Genomic DNA, 14,314 nt, shown 5'->3' on the forward strand with positions numbered 1-14,314 from the left:
GTTTGATCCCTGGGACACATATGGTAAAAGGTGAGTACCAATGCCCTTGAGTTGTTATCCGACCTTCACATACTCACGGGGCCACACAAATGCAAACACACATCCACGCGCGTGTGTGCAAGCGTGCGCACACACAAACACACAAATGCACACACCATAAACTGTTTTTATAGATGAGAAGTGGCAGATGTAGCTCATTTGGCAGAAGGCCTGCCTAGCATGCAGGAAGACCTGGGTTCAATTCTAGCACTGTAAAAGCCAGGTAGAGAAGTATAATCTACAATATCAACATCTGGAAAGTAGAGGCAACGGGATTAGAAATTCAAAGTCATCCTTAGTAAACTTAATCCAGCCTAGGACACAGGAAAGCGTTTCTCAAAATAAAATAGAAATAAAACGAGGAAGGGAAGACAGAGGACTCCACAATCAGTACTTACAAAGCACAGCTAACTCAAGGCCAAGGTACAAGATAAAACAAGATGTCAAGGAAGCCAATCAGAGCGATGATGGTGGTTTATGCCTGTAATCCCAGCACTTGGGAACTAGATAGGAGAACTGAGTGAGTTTGAGGGCATCCTAGACTATACAATGAAACTGTCTCAAAACACAAAAATAGACGAGAGGCTGAAGAGATAGCTCAGTAGTTAAGAACACTTGCTACACTTTCAGAAAACTCAGCACTCACATGACTAATTGTAACTCCAGTTCTAGGGGATGCAATGCCATCTTCTTCCCTCTGCAAACACCAGGCATACACATGGTGTACACAAATACATTCAGGCAAGACACGTATACACATAAAATAATAGATAAATAAATACTAAAAACACCCCAGCTCCGAAAAAAAGAACCAAAAAAAAAAAAATACTAAAAACAGACAAAACCCACCAAAAGCAACCTATCAAAGGACCGGGAGTGTAAATGAGGTGGTAGAGAGCCTGCCCAGAAGGCAGGAGGCCGTGGGTCTCATTCCCAGCACCACAGAAGCTGGGTGTGGTGGTGCACACCTGTAACCCTAGCATTCCAGACGTAGAGGCAGAGCATCAGAAGTTCAAGGTCATCATGAACTACATATGGAGTCCAAGGTAAGTCTGAACTACATGAGATGCTAAAAAAGGAAAGCAAGCAAGCAAAGAGCAACAAACACACAATAAAAAGAAGGGAGGAGCAGAAGGGGGAGGGGCTGAAGGGAGATAGGACCAATATATAGTATACGTACGTATGAAACTGTCAAATACAAATAAAAAATATTCAAAGGAGGAAGAGAAGGTGAAAGAGAAGAGGAGACCCCAGTGGTTAGGAGAGCTTGCTGCATAATCATGAACCAGGGTTCAGATCCCAGCACTCACCTGACAAATTAGGTGTACCACAAAGTCCTGTAACTCCAGCCCTGAGGGACCTGATGCCATTTTCTGGCTTACACACACACAGACACACACACGAGAGTTCATCCACATATACATCCACTAGACAGACACACACACACACACACATGAGAGTTCATCCTTATATACATTCACTAGATAGACACACACACACACACACACACACACACACACACACACACACACCACACAGGAGAGCTCATCCACATATATACATCCACTAGATAAGACACACACACACACACACAATCTTATTTTAAGGGAGAAAGCTGGTTAAAATATAATGCAGCGCTTCAAAGACTCACACCCACAACTGCTGTGAGATTTTTGCCCCCTCACCCAAGGGACAGCTCACCTGTCATCAGTGGGGTCAGACTCAGAATCACGCTCTGGTGGCACACTCAGGGCCTCAGCCAGCTGAGAATTGCTGTCATAGACTCGATAGTGAATGGGCTGCAGCTGGTGAGCGTACCACTTAGGCTTGTCACCAATGAGGGCTGGATCAAACGTATCTACCCAGGGAGGAGAGACAGTGAGCAGGAGAGAAAAGAAGAAAGTGGGGGAAGCCTAAAGCAATAAAGAGGGAGGGAAGAGGCACGGGCAGGGCCGTGAAGGGGCAAATGCACTGAGGGAGAAGCAGAGAGCAGGTGGACTCACTGTTGTGAATCCGCTGGAAGGCATAGTTAGAAGGGTTCAGGATCCATTCTCCAAAGTACTCCACGGCTTGAGTCCTGGCCAGTTTCTCAGCAAAGGGAGTCTGCCGGGGGCGTGAGGCCAGAAAGGAGCCAGCTTGGAAGGCAACCACGGGCCGGGGGAAGAGTCGCAGGGTACGTGTGTGCATCTGAAAGCCCTGCAGCACGTTAGCAGAGTTGAAGAAACGAACCATGGCCACTCTGGGAAAGAAGAGGGTGGTGAGATGATCCAAGACCCATACCCTGAATCATTAGGATAGCCTGAATCATTAGGATAGCCGTGATCCAAGGTCTTAGGCCACCTCCCAACACCATCACTTAACAGGTTTCAACCACCATCATGGAGAGATCTTAAAGAACCATCAGCCTGTCTCTTCATGCTGAGAGTATGAGCTATTTCTTCTCCTTACTTTTGCTAAGGTAGAAAATTAACCAAATATCATACACATTTTGTATACAAAGTAAGTCTGGCTCTCAGAAGGAGTCTCCCCCAAAACCAAGAGATCAGAGAAACAAACTTAAGAACTCATGGTCTTACCTCGTTGCAACATCGACTGAATCTACATCATTGCCATAAATGAGTGGGTTGAATTCAGTGGAAGGTGTAGACTGAAGGTCATTAGAAAACCTTCCCAAGAGAAGTGGTGTCTCCTGGCCCTCATGGAATTTCTCCAGATTAAGAATGGGCTGGGTGTTGAGACTCATGCTGGCTAGAGCCTGTGGAACAACAAAAGTCCTCATATAAGGCAGACTCCCAGGCAGCCCATCTCAGCTCCTAGGAAAGTGCCCTAACTCTGATCAAAAGTTCTCTACGAAGAACTGTGCTCATTTGAAAATCACAACCAACTCATTTTAGAGTCTATATATTTGAAAAGAAGAATCCAAATATTAGGCAGAATTATATAGCTGCTCATCTTAAGTCAATCGAGCTCAAGGTGTTTTTTAAATAAACTGAAGTTCAAGACAACTTTTAGTTTCCATTTATTTTAGCCAAGAAGTGATTTTCAAATTGAAATATACATAGAAATATAAACAACTGAACTGTAAAAACAGAGCTGCTTAGAAGGACATTAAAAAAAAACCTTGGGGCTGGAGAGATGGCTCAGTGGTTAAGAGCACCGACTGCTCTTCCTGAGGTCCTGAGTTCAAATCCCAGCAACCACATGGTGGCTCACAACCATCTGTAATGAGATTCGATGCCCTCTTCTGGTGTGTCTGAAGACAGCTACAGTGTACTCATATACAATAAATAAATCTTAAAAAAAAAAAACAAAAAACAAAAAAAAAAACAAAAAACCAGAGCCTTGCTGGACCGTGGACACACACCTCTAATCCCAGCATGGTAGAGGCAGGGGCAGAGAAATCTGAGTCCAAGGCCAGCCTGGTCTACAGAGCAAGTTACAGGACAGCCAGGGCTACACAAAGAAACTTTGTCTTGAAAACAAACAAAACAACCACTACCACCACCACCAAAAACCGGGTCTCTCCAAGGCAGCCAGAACTGTATGGTGAGACCCTGACTCAGAACAACAACAACCCCCCCCCAAAACAACAAAACAAAAACAAAAAGCCAGAATCTCAAGTTCCCAACTTAAATTAGCCCATAAGAGACTCCATGGTGCCCTCTGAAAACCACTGGTAGAAACCAGGATCGTTTTTTTGTTTTTTTTTTTTCTTTTTCTTTTTTTCGGAGCTGGGGACCGAACCCAGGTTCTTGCGCTTGCTAGGCAAACGCTCTACCACTGAGCTAAATCCCCAACCCCAACCAGCAGCATTTCTTAAAAGCAGGTGAGCTCAGGAATCACCTGGGCTGGTGTCACAGAACATGAGGAATCAACACATCTGTGTGACTGTAGGGTTTTAATAAGGCCGCAGTGTTAATGCTGCTGGTTCACGGACTGGGCGGTAGTAAACTCGTCCTCTCTTCCTCTCACACTCTCTTTCTCTGAAACACGGTTTCATGATGTAACACTGGGTGACCTGGAACTCCTTATGTATTCCAGGCTGACCTCAAACTCAGAGAGATATGCTTGCCTCTGATTACTTATTTTTATTTCATGTGCATTGGTGGTTTGCCTGCATGTATGTTTGCGGGAAGGTGTCAGATCCTCTGAAACTGGGGTTACAGGCAGTTATGAGCTATCCGGTGGGGACTGGGAATTGAACCTGGGTTCTCTGCAAGAGCAGCCAGTGCTCCTGACAACTGAGCCATCCTTCCAGTCCCTACTTCAGTCATTCTTAAGCAGCCATCGAGAAAGAAACCACAGCCAGAGAAGACAGCTGGAGAACTTTCTGATCTTGCAGCCCTCTCCAGACTCTGCTGCAACAAGGTATCATATTACATCAGCAAGGATGAGGCCCGTGAGCTGAGAACCAACGCAGAGCCGCCCAGGTCAGTTCAGTACAGTTCCAGACGCTAGAGTCCAGAGGAGCTACTAGGCACTTGAGACGACACAGAAAGAGGACTGACTTCTAAAGAGCTTTGGAAGGAAACTAGGCTCCTTAGAAGCACAGCGGGGGCCTACATAATGGATAATACAACAGGAAAGGGAACAGAGCACTGTTGGGCTTTACCTTCAGGAACTGTTAGGCATGCAGAAGAAAAGAATCAATCAATAAAAAATGGATGGAAGGGTTTACTCAAAGAAAGGGACTGTTAGAAAGGGTTTCTATAGGGACTTTGGGATTGATTTAAGATGCAAATTTGTCCAAACTTCTAACTCCCACCTTATAAGGCTAAAGAAACGATGCTATAAAGACATATAATGGTAGATACGAGAAGAAACAAAGTGGAGGGTGTTTTTGGTTTTGTGTGTTTGAGTTGAGATGATCTCACCATGTAGGCCAGGCTGGTCTCAAACTCACAACCCACCTCCACCTTCACCCCACCCCACCAGCCTGAGTGCAGGGATTTCTGGCAAGAGCCACCACACCTGACCCTGAAGTATATATACACAAAGCTTCATGGTCATTACAGGGTAATAGGACAGACGTGTCAGAAAGATCCTTTTCAAGATTTACCCTGTTACACAAAATTTAGACACACCTCTTCTTAAGCCCGTCCAGGGCAAAGAAAGCCTATTCCACGTGACGGTTCTTAGACCAGCCGCCTTCCCGTAGCAGCCTTAAGCCATCTACTACTTCCTTTATTTAAAAATGTCGTGACATTTGAACTTATTCTGTGTTGTCTACACCTGAGCACTGCACATGCGTGCCATGGCACGTGAGTGAGTGCCAACTCGCAGAGCAGGGGGCTCTTCTACCTGTGGGGCCCAGCAGTCAGAGTTGATGGCAGGCACCGTCACCTGCTGAGCCATCCTGCAGACCCTCCCCTGCTTTTCTTCCATTCCTCACCCACCTGCTTTAAGTGTTTTTTCAGCTCTAATGATTCCGGTTCTGGCAGGATGGGTAGCACTTCTGCATTGGTGGGGGCAATCACCTGCAGCAGAGAAAAGAAAAAGAGACCCGAGCTTAGAGTGGACTGGAGGAGCTCTGCTTACAGACAGCAAAAACCATGCATGGGAGAGGTGACAGACACAACAGCATCATATGCTACACTGACATACGAGAGATATGTGTGAGAGCAAATACCATGTGTAGGGAGAGGTGACAGACACAATAGTATCATATGCTAGCTACACTGACATACGAGAGATACATATGCAGACAAGAGCTATACCTACATGCCTAAAAATTGCCTCAATGATATTGGTGACTCTCTAAATAGGACTATGCATCATAATTTCTTTCTTAAATTTGCTTTATTTTGTGAGACTTTTATTTTTAATCATGTGTAGGTCTGTGTGTCTGCATGTGGGTATGCACATGTGTGCAGATGCTAGCAGAAGCTGGAGGCATCAAATCCGGAGCTGGAGATAGAGAGGGCTGGGAGCCACCTGCTGTGGGTGCTGGGATGTGAACCCGGGCCCCTGCAAGAGCAGGAAGTGCTCTTAACTGCTGAGCCATCTCTTTAGCCCCTACACTTACTTTCCATTTCTTTTCTTATTGCATTTATTTATTTGTATTTGGAGGGAAGAGGCATTCCATGTCACATGTGTGGAGGACAGAGGACAACTTTCCACCATGTGGGTTCTGGGGGTTGAACTCAGTTTGTCTGAGTTGGGGGCAAGTGCCTTTCCCTGCTAAGCCATTTATTTTCCTAAAATTTAATAATGAACACATAGTGAGCTTTCTACAAGAGGTTTAATATACTCACATCACTGATTATGCTAATATAATTTTAAATGTGTGCTGGAAAACAGCTTCCGACTTGAAACATATAGGAAAACTGGTACCTGATTATCTACACTTTACAGAGTAACATATACAAACGTCACAGTCTATGGCTTGTGGAGCATGTAGGAAGAGCTCTTTATTCTGGAAAGACTGAACTCTATAACTGGTCCACCCAATAAAGTCAAAGCAGCACTAGAAAAATGTGTTTTAATGAGTGCTACAATAGATAGTCCGGAAGAAGGCTTAGGACTAAACTGGGTTTAGAACAAGACCCTCCTGAATGCCTCACCCTGTTGCTGTCCAGATCCACCAGCCACACGTCATCAGGCATTTTGAAGTCTAGCTTATAGAGGAAAAAGCTGGCAGGGACTCCAATGATATATGGGGTTGGAGCCAAGAGTAGCTGTGGAAAAGATAAAAGAGGATAAGGAACAGAGACAAGACCTATTGTGAGCACTTAAGTCAAAACTTCTCTAGATAAGGAAATTCAGACAATTCCTTTCGCAAAAATATCTGCAGGTGGATGTATTGCGAAATTTAGAATCTTTCAGATTTTAGAAAGGTAACAATACACTTCAGTATATTAATACCTACCGCACCATAGCAAGGAATCCATAATCGCTAACCGTAACAAACAGAAACCAAAAATGTCATAGTTTTACTATAGAATCTGCAAATCCATCCAAAATTTCAAACTAGTGAGTTCAGAGTGATAGAGGGGCAGTGCTGACTAATGGCTTCTTTCCTCAAGAGCCAGGGACAGTGCAGCAGGAAGACACCTTGAGACTCACCTGCTCTGCCGAAGCCATGCAGGTGGGAAGCAGCGGGATGACAGGGAACATGTACTCCAGGGGGTAGATCATTGCCACAAACGCCATCACAGACATGGAGAGTGCGTTGTAGTCTCGAGACTGTAGCACCACCTGCCATGGGCACACCATAAATCGCTCAGCAGGGTAAACCAAGGTTTGCTAGGAAATGGCTCCCAGCAAGCGCTCCAGTTTAATTTCAGGCTCACCAAGCCTACAACTGCAGCTTATCTCAGCAATTACCATGGCTCCAGTCCCCGCCCTGCCAGTCACCTTCCAACCCAAACACGGTAGTAATCCTCTCTTGAAGCACTTACGTTCTTAGTTCTCCAGTCCCTGTCCTAGGACCACACACTGGAACTGATATCCCCAGAGAATTAACTCCGTCTAACAAAGAACTCAACTAAGCGGGGCTGGGGATTTAGCTCAGTGGTAGAGCGCTTACCTAGGAAGCGCAAGGCCCTGGGTTCGGTCCCCAGCTCCGGAAAAAAAAAAAAAAAAAAAAAAAAGAACCAAAAAAAAAAAAAAAAAAAGAACTCAACTAAGCATTCCACATAATATCAGCATCCTAATTCAACTCATGTACCAAATACCTGCTATCTACCTGCCATCACATTACCTCCTAGAAATAAATAAAAGAAAAGGACACACTTCCTGGTTCTCAACAGACTCATGTATGACCTAGCTCTCTTCTAGAAGGGTCCACAGAGCTGGCCTCTCACCTTGTGCTCCAACAGGATGCAGGTTAGCACCTGAAGACAAGCATCTACACCCAGAAGTTCCAAGGGAAGGTGAAGAGGGAAATCTACTAGGGTGAACCGGGATGGATCTGGAAGAGCAAATGTCAGGGCCTGCTGCACTTCCTGGGGTAGGACCTCAATGTCCACTCGCTTCTGCCCAGAGACAGGCACCGGGGAGCGTAGCAACCGATAGATCCAGGCCTCGATCTCTCGAAGGTCATGCAGAAGGGCACTGGACTTCTCCTCCACTAGCAGTGATCCAGTAAAGATTCGCCACATGGTGTCCCTAAGGAACACATGGGGAGACTCAGACACAGAAGCAATATCGGCTGATACCACTGCAACCCGATAAAACCATCGATTACACCTCAGTGATAACAGGGAGAGGAGTATTACTAGGGAAGCCCGCTAAGCTCAGGTGGGACCAGAGGGGATATATGATGACAAAAACGGGTGTAGGCGGTATGTGATGGAACCCAAGGCCATGTCCACATCAAACTTCTTGGCATTTCTCGAAACACAGCTACAGTATGAAGGCCAGTGCTCAGCAATCTTTACATGGGTACTAAATTGTTTAAACAGTCCTAAAGGGGCTGAAGAGATTTCTTTCTTTTCTTTTTAAGATTTATTTTCTATATGTGAGTACTCTATCACTGTCTTCAGACACACCAGAAGAGGGCATCGGACCCCATCACAGATGGTTGCAAGCCACCTGCTGGGAATTGAACTCAGGACCTCTGGAAGAGCATTCAGCGCTCTTACCTGCAGAGCCATCTCTCCAGCCCTAGAGGAAATCTCTTTTCCTCTCACAAACTAATCATGTTAATCTCTGAACATTTTCCCTTTCATCTGAGCATAAGCAGCAAACCGTACCTTTGTACACCTCGAGGGATGCCCGGTTTCTTGCCTAGGAGCCGTTCACTACAGCAGTCTACCAGACGTTTGAGAGTATACAGACACTCTCTGAAGGTAGAGAAGAAAGGGTAGTGGCTAAGCACACACAGGGATGTCAGGGTACTGTTTCGGGAGCGGTTGCCTGCTTTTGCCCTACGTTTGCCCCGAGGAGACTGGTTTACGTCAGGAGTGGAGTCAGCACTAGGAGGCTGCAAGGTTGAGCCACTCTCTGAGCTCTCGGTGGCGGCCTCTTCTGAGGCACAGGGGGCATGAGCTCCTTCCTTCCCACGGGGTCCTGCTCCGCCTTCCGCCTTTTCCTTTGGCATTCGCTTTTGAAAGGAACGGTAGAAGTTGACACAGATGCCATAACGGGTGACTCCAGTGTCCTTATCGGTTAGGGTGAAGACAAAAGAGGTATCATCTCGGAGGCTCATGCGCCGTTGCCGCACGCTCAGACATCCCTCTGGCTGGCAGAAGAACACCACATCTGGGGGCAGGGGAAACTCCGGGTGGTCCTCTAGTGGGTACCTCCGCAGAAGTTCAGGAGTCTGAGCCACACTGTCACTGCTTGGATGCCTGAAGGACAGAGAGGCACACTCAGCAGCCGAACAGCATATAACACATCATCACACTTGAGCCACACTCAACAAATGGAGCTCAAAGGTACTTTAGGATAGAGTTTGGCTGGCAGACTAAACAAAGTACACGCTGTCACGAAGACACTACCCTGAGAGTTTCAACAAGAAAATCATCGCTAACACCTAAAGATGGTCAGCACCTTAGCAGAAGAAAAATCACCATAAGAATGTAGGCAGATAGAGAAATACAGGGTGCTTTTCCCCTTTTTACAAACTGTGGAAACTTGGCTATAAAGAATATATTTGCTCAAAACCCATAAGGCATGAGTTAAAATAATTTAGCATGTGATTATTTATGAGGGGCAGCCTGCACAAAGTGGAACATAAAACACATAACAAGAATTCAAGGCGATAGGAAAGGGCAAGATATTCAAAGCAACGTGATAAGGTCTGGGAATAACGAGGCATTGTGGCTGCCTCAGAGAACAAGGGGGTTGTCGGTCTTCTTGGTTACCTGGCCCCTACGATCACTAGATAGTCAAGTAACCGAGGGCAGAACTTCTTTTGCACCATGGTTCCAATGTATCAGTTCATCGCAGAGAGACTTCAGGGCACTGAGCAAGGAGCCAGCGTTCCAGGGAGGAATCTTGATAAAATCTGAAAATCCAATAGGGGAAAAGTGCTGATAAACATCTAGTGCTATGCCCAAGGGAATCATCCTTCTCAGGTTCACCTCGGCAAGGGGCAGAGGTCAGAGGCCTTCCACTTCGATACTCACGGTAGAATCTGACACTTGCTGTGCCCGGTGATTGTTTAGGTGTATGGGCTTCCAGGGTCAAATTTCAAACGGAATAGGGTTGAGGATGTAGCTTAGTGACCAAGGACTTAATCTAGTATGGATGGGGCCCTGGTTTCAATCCTCAGCACCACGAAAAGGAGAAGAGGAGTTGAAGAAATAGTGGCACAGACTACTAACTAGCTCATTTCCAGCCTAGTTTCTGGGACTCTGTTTCTGAAAAATAGACCTAGACAGTCTAAGCTAGATTGAACAATTGTAACAAAAAAGTCACTTTCAGGACTACTCCAGGGGCGATTAAGATAAAAACAGTCTTTGTCCAGCACTAATCTGTGCTCTTCCGTCTAGGTGGAAATCTAATCATTCTGTCTCACTGAGCAGTATTCAGCCTGATGTCTAACTATCATACAGACTTTCCGGGTAACTGCACTCAGACAGCAACAACAGCTGGATACTGTAGTCCACCAGTTTTCTCACTTCAAGGTAGAAAGGGGGCCCGCAGCTACTGCTGCTTCCTCTGCCCTTGGTGCTGAACCATAGCTCTTGTCTATTCTGGTCAGAGTCAGTAATGCAGTACATTCCCATGAGTCCTGGGCGTTCTCTATCTTGTGGGTATTATGAATTAGGGACTGAAAATACTGGGGTTTCTGCAAATATAGGGGATGTGTTTAAGGGAATTTCTAAACATATTAGGAATCAATTATTTCCTGGGAGTCAGAGAAATGGCTCAGCAGTTACAAGCACTCATGGCTCCTCCAGAAGGTTCAGCTCGGAACACTGGCACTGGATGGCTCACCCCTGCTGTAGTGCTAGTTCCAGGTAAACTGTCTATATTTCTCATTAGATTTTCATATACTTCTAAATAAAATGTTTCACTCTTGTATAGGGCATTTCCAGTGCTCCAAGATTTTGCTTCTATGATGTCACTGAGACTTTGTTCACTGTACACACACACACACACACACACACACACACGTACCCATAAACACACACTTCATTTGCCTCGTACACTCCCATACCACACACATAGATATTGCCTGTGCTGAAGGTACTACTTGATCTAGATAATTAGTTCTTTTATTTTTTTTTCCTCCTCGACCCTCAAACAAGACCTATTTACAATACCTCTGGTGTCCTCAAAATACTGTTCCCTCTTTCCCCCTTGCTCCCAATAGAGGACCCATAGGTAATAGGATTCAGTTTTGTCTCCATAGCGACTCTGGCTCCCAGAACTATTTATAGCAGAGCCATGGCCCCTCCCCTGCTTGGTGACCGAACAGTGCTAGCAGCTGCTACTCCAAACTCAGCCATGGTCCACAGCACTTCATCCTCCCTAACCCTGGGTATGCCATTTCCACGGACAGCACCTACTAAGAATCAGGTTATCTCCACTACTGTCTGTGTTCAATTTTATTTTTAATCCCACGTTCAGCTTTTAATAGAAAGAGCTCTTCACCACCAAGTTCTGAGCATGCCACACATTCAGTCATTTCTGAGATTCATCGCTCTTAATAATCCTAAGCAAACCCTCTGGTTCTCCCAACTGCATGAACATATTGCAAAAGTGGAGCACCTTCACAGAGCTGAGCTCCCTTCCTAAGAGAAACGAAGCTATGAAATAGGACACAGGCAAAAACCATTCTGCGTTCTCTACAGATGGATCTACCTACAAGCAAGCTAGATTGAGCTCTGTATCACAGCACCTTACCATAAGACAGAATTTGTAGAACTAGAAGCTGGGTCTTAAATACAGGTTTACACTGAAAACCAGAAGCATCTTCTGGCTAAAATTCCCTCCCAAAAAATAGTGGGCGCTGAAGCTTTCTCTCACTAGTAAATTCGTTATGGGGCCTCTCTAGTGTTGGTGAGATGAAGCTTCCCTACAAGTTCAAGTCAATTGCCATATTCCACAGTTCTCCTTTCAGAGCTGCAAGAACACAAGACCTTGGGACCATCCTAGCTACCAGTGGTCAGATGTAGTTTTAGCCTCAATTCTTATCTCATCAATACCCACTGACTACAGGTACTCAGGCTACAAAGATAATCAACACTGTCCTTCTCTGCCTTCCCCACAGACTCTAAATCCTCTACCACCACCTATAACTCAGTCTTCATAACCAACCAGGCCCTGACGCTATCTCTTGCTTCAATCTTATTCACTAATGTAAAGCTCCTAGCTTCTGTCCTGCTCTAGTCCAAATCTCTAAATGCACACCTTGCTGCTAATCCTACATCACCATTCACGTCTAGAGTCCACGGACTTTTAGGTAATCTCTGCCTTTCTAGCCTACAACGGCCATGCTACCAACCCTGTGGATTTGTCCCGCATTTGGGGGAGGATCTCATACTAAAAACCACAAGAACCCGACCCAAGGACGGTATGACATCTTTGCTGACGTGAGCACAACGGGAGGCTTCCTCTCCTTCCTCCTCCCCAGGCAGTGACCTTGCAAGCTCATCAGCAGACTGGTCCAGCATGGGGGAGAACTGGAGCAATGAAGCCAACGATGGTTAGGACTGAGGAAGGAGGAGCGAGCACGAGGGAGAATTGAGCTGCGGGAGGATGGAAAAGGGAGCGGTTGCAGAAAATGATTAAATGGTGTGCCTAGTCTTCAGCAAGCCAATATTGAAGGATGAAGTGTAAGTATATAAGTATATTTTAGAGAACCAAACGTGGTTCTCCAAACGTTGAACAAAAATAAGGCGTGCGCACGCACGCGCACACGCGCCAGGCGCTGGTGCCTACCTCGGGCCCGGGGCTGGACAGCTCTGCCCGCCCCCTCACCTGCTGGACAGCTCCTCGCCCCCACCCGGGAACCCGCCTCGCGGGCCCGCAGCCCACCAGTCGCGCGGCCGCTCCGCATCGACCCCCGCCTCACTTTCTCAGCAGGCTCCACGCCCCCTCGCGCTCGCGCTCGCTCCTTCAGGGCCGCCTCAGAGACCCTTTCCTCCTGGAACCGCTTTTCCTCTCAGGCGCTACTTTCCCCTCAAAGACCCACACAGGGCTCCAGACCGCACGCGCTCCCTACCTACTCTCCGAGGAACCTGCCAGGCCCGCCGGACGTCTCCGAACCGCGAAGCGCCCGTCGCTTCCTAGCCCAGCGCCGCGGCGAGCCGGCGCCAGTTCCGCGTCTGCACTGGGGGGCGCGTACCACTCAGACCTGATGCCGGAGGGGGAGGCTGAGGGGGCTGGGGCGGTACCATTCGCCGCCCGGGGGACGGGGCTGCACCAAGTGGAGCCCAGGGAGGAAAGTCGGCTACGCACACACCTATCGCTGTGGGAGTGGGAACGGGATGGGGAGCACTGGGCCAGCCCAGTGCAGGTAGGTGTCGAGGGGAGGACCCAAAGGAATACATTTTGTTTTGGTTGCTCGAACAGCTTTTAATTCGGCTTGGGTATAGAGTCCGTCTTGAAGAAATGGTGATCAATCCGAAAATACTTCGCAAGATAAACTGCCTCTAAGACTTTCTGACAGTTTATCCAAATCTTATCTGGCTCCCCCTGCACGCTGTTTGGGTGTGCCCAGCCTCCCAGGCTGGAAGGCCAACTTGCCTGAAGGTGGAATCTACCAAGTCGGGATGGCGGGGGGAGCACTTTGGGAAGGAGCTGCCAGGGTATTACCTACACCAAGGTAGGGGAACGAGAACGGTGCCGCGATGCCCTCTGGGAAATGGAGTCCAGTCCTTTTGACAACTCAAACATTTGTCATCCTCCACTGGCCTACGGAGACTTTTCTTCGAGTTCCACAGGGCCCAGAGCCCAAAGAGAAGTATTACCGGGCCCTGGGTCTTTAAGTCTGTACTCTTTTTCGGATGCCAATGGAAAAAGTAAGACAATTTATCCACACACGTGAAGTGTACAGCTGAGTTATTGCTGAAGATCCAACTCCTCCCCTCACAGAAAGAGCACCTGCTCCTACCTGGGTCATTAAGGGGAAGGAGCACCGAAGCCGCGGGCCTAGTGAATAAAAGCTGTCTGTAGTTTGCCTCTCTCCTCTGAGTCTGGAGGCAGAGCCTAACAGACACAGGCTTCCTCTGACACGGCAGCACCCCGACACTCAATCTAGAAATTTGCTTCCCTAATTCTATATTCATCTTGGCCTTCCTGTTTCAAATGCCAGATCTATTGGTGAAGCAGCCTGAGGCACTTAGAGCCAAGCCACAGAGTGATAGTGGAGAATTTC

The 14,314-nt window shown here is 47.1% G+C and overlaps 1 protein-coding gene across 50 annotated transcripts in view; it reads right to left on the reverse strand.

Annotated features, from left to right (window-relative positions):
- The window catches only part of Madd (MAP-kinase activating death domain), a 44,271-nt gene extending 30,077 nt beyond the window's left edge, over nucleotides 1-14,194 (reverse strand). For 36 of the 50 annotated variants that reach the window (XM_087654888.1, XM_087654887.1, XM_087654867.1 and 33 more), the window contains exons 1-10: nucleotides 13,160-13,266; nucleotides 9,849-9,991; nucleotides 8,736-9,332; nucleotides 7,845-8,148; nucleotides 7,105-7,236; nucleotides 6,603-6,716; nucleotides 5,436-5,516; nucleotides 2,616-2,794; nucleotides 2,043-2,278; nucleotides 1,741-1,897 (exon numbers count right to left, since the gene is read on the reverse strand). In XM_087654888.1, the coding sequence (XP_087511014.1) occupies nucleotides 1,741-1,897; nucleotides 2,043-2,278; nucleotides 2,616-2,794; nucleotides 5,436-5,516; nucleotides 6,603-6,716; nucleotides 7,105-7,236; nucleotides 7,845-8,148; nucleotides 8,736-9,332; nucleotides 9,849-9,907 (1,859 nt within the window). In that variant the 5' untranslated portion in view covers nucleotides 9,908-9,991; nucleotides 13,160-13,266. 50 annotated transcript variants of the gene reach the window in all.
- Between the last annotated feature and the right edge of the window lie 120 nt (nucleotides 14,195-14,314).

Source organism: Rattus norvegicus, chromosome 3, assembly GCF_021556685.1.
Source record: "Rattus norvegicus strain SHRSP/BbbUtx chromosome 3, alternate assembly SHRSP_T2T, whole genome shotgun sequence".
Lineage (NCBI taxonomy): Eukaryota > Metazoa > Chordata > Mammalia > Rodentia > Muridae > Rattus > Rattus norvegicus.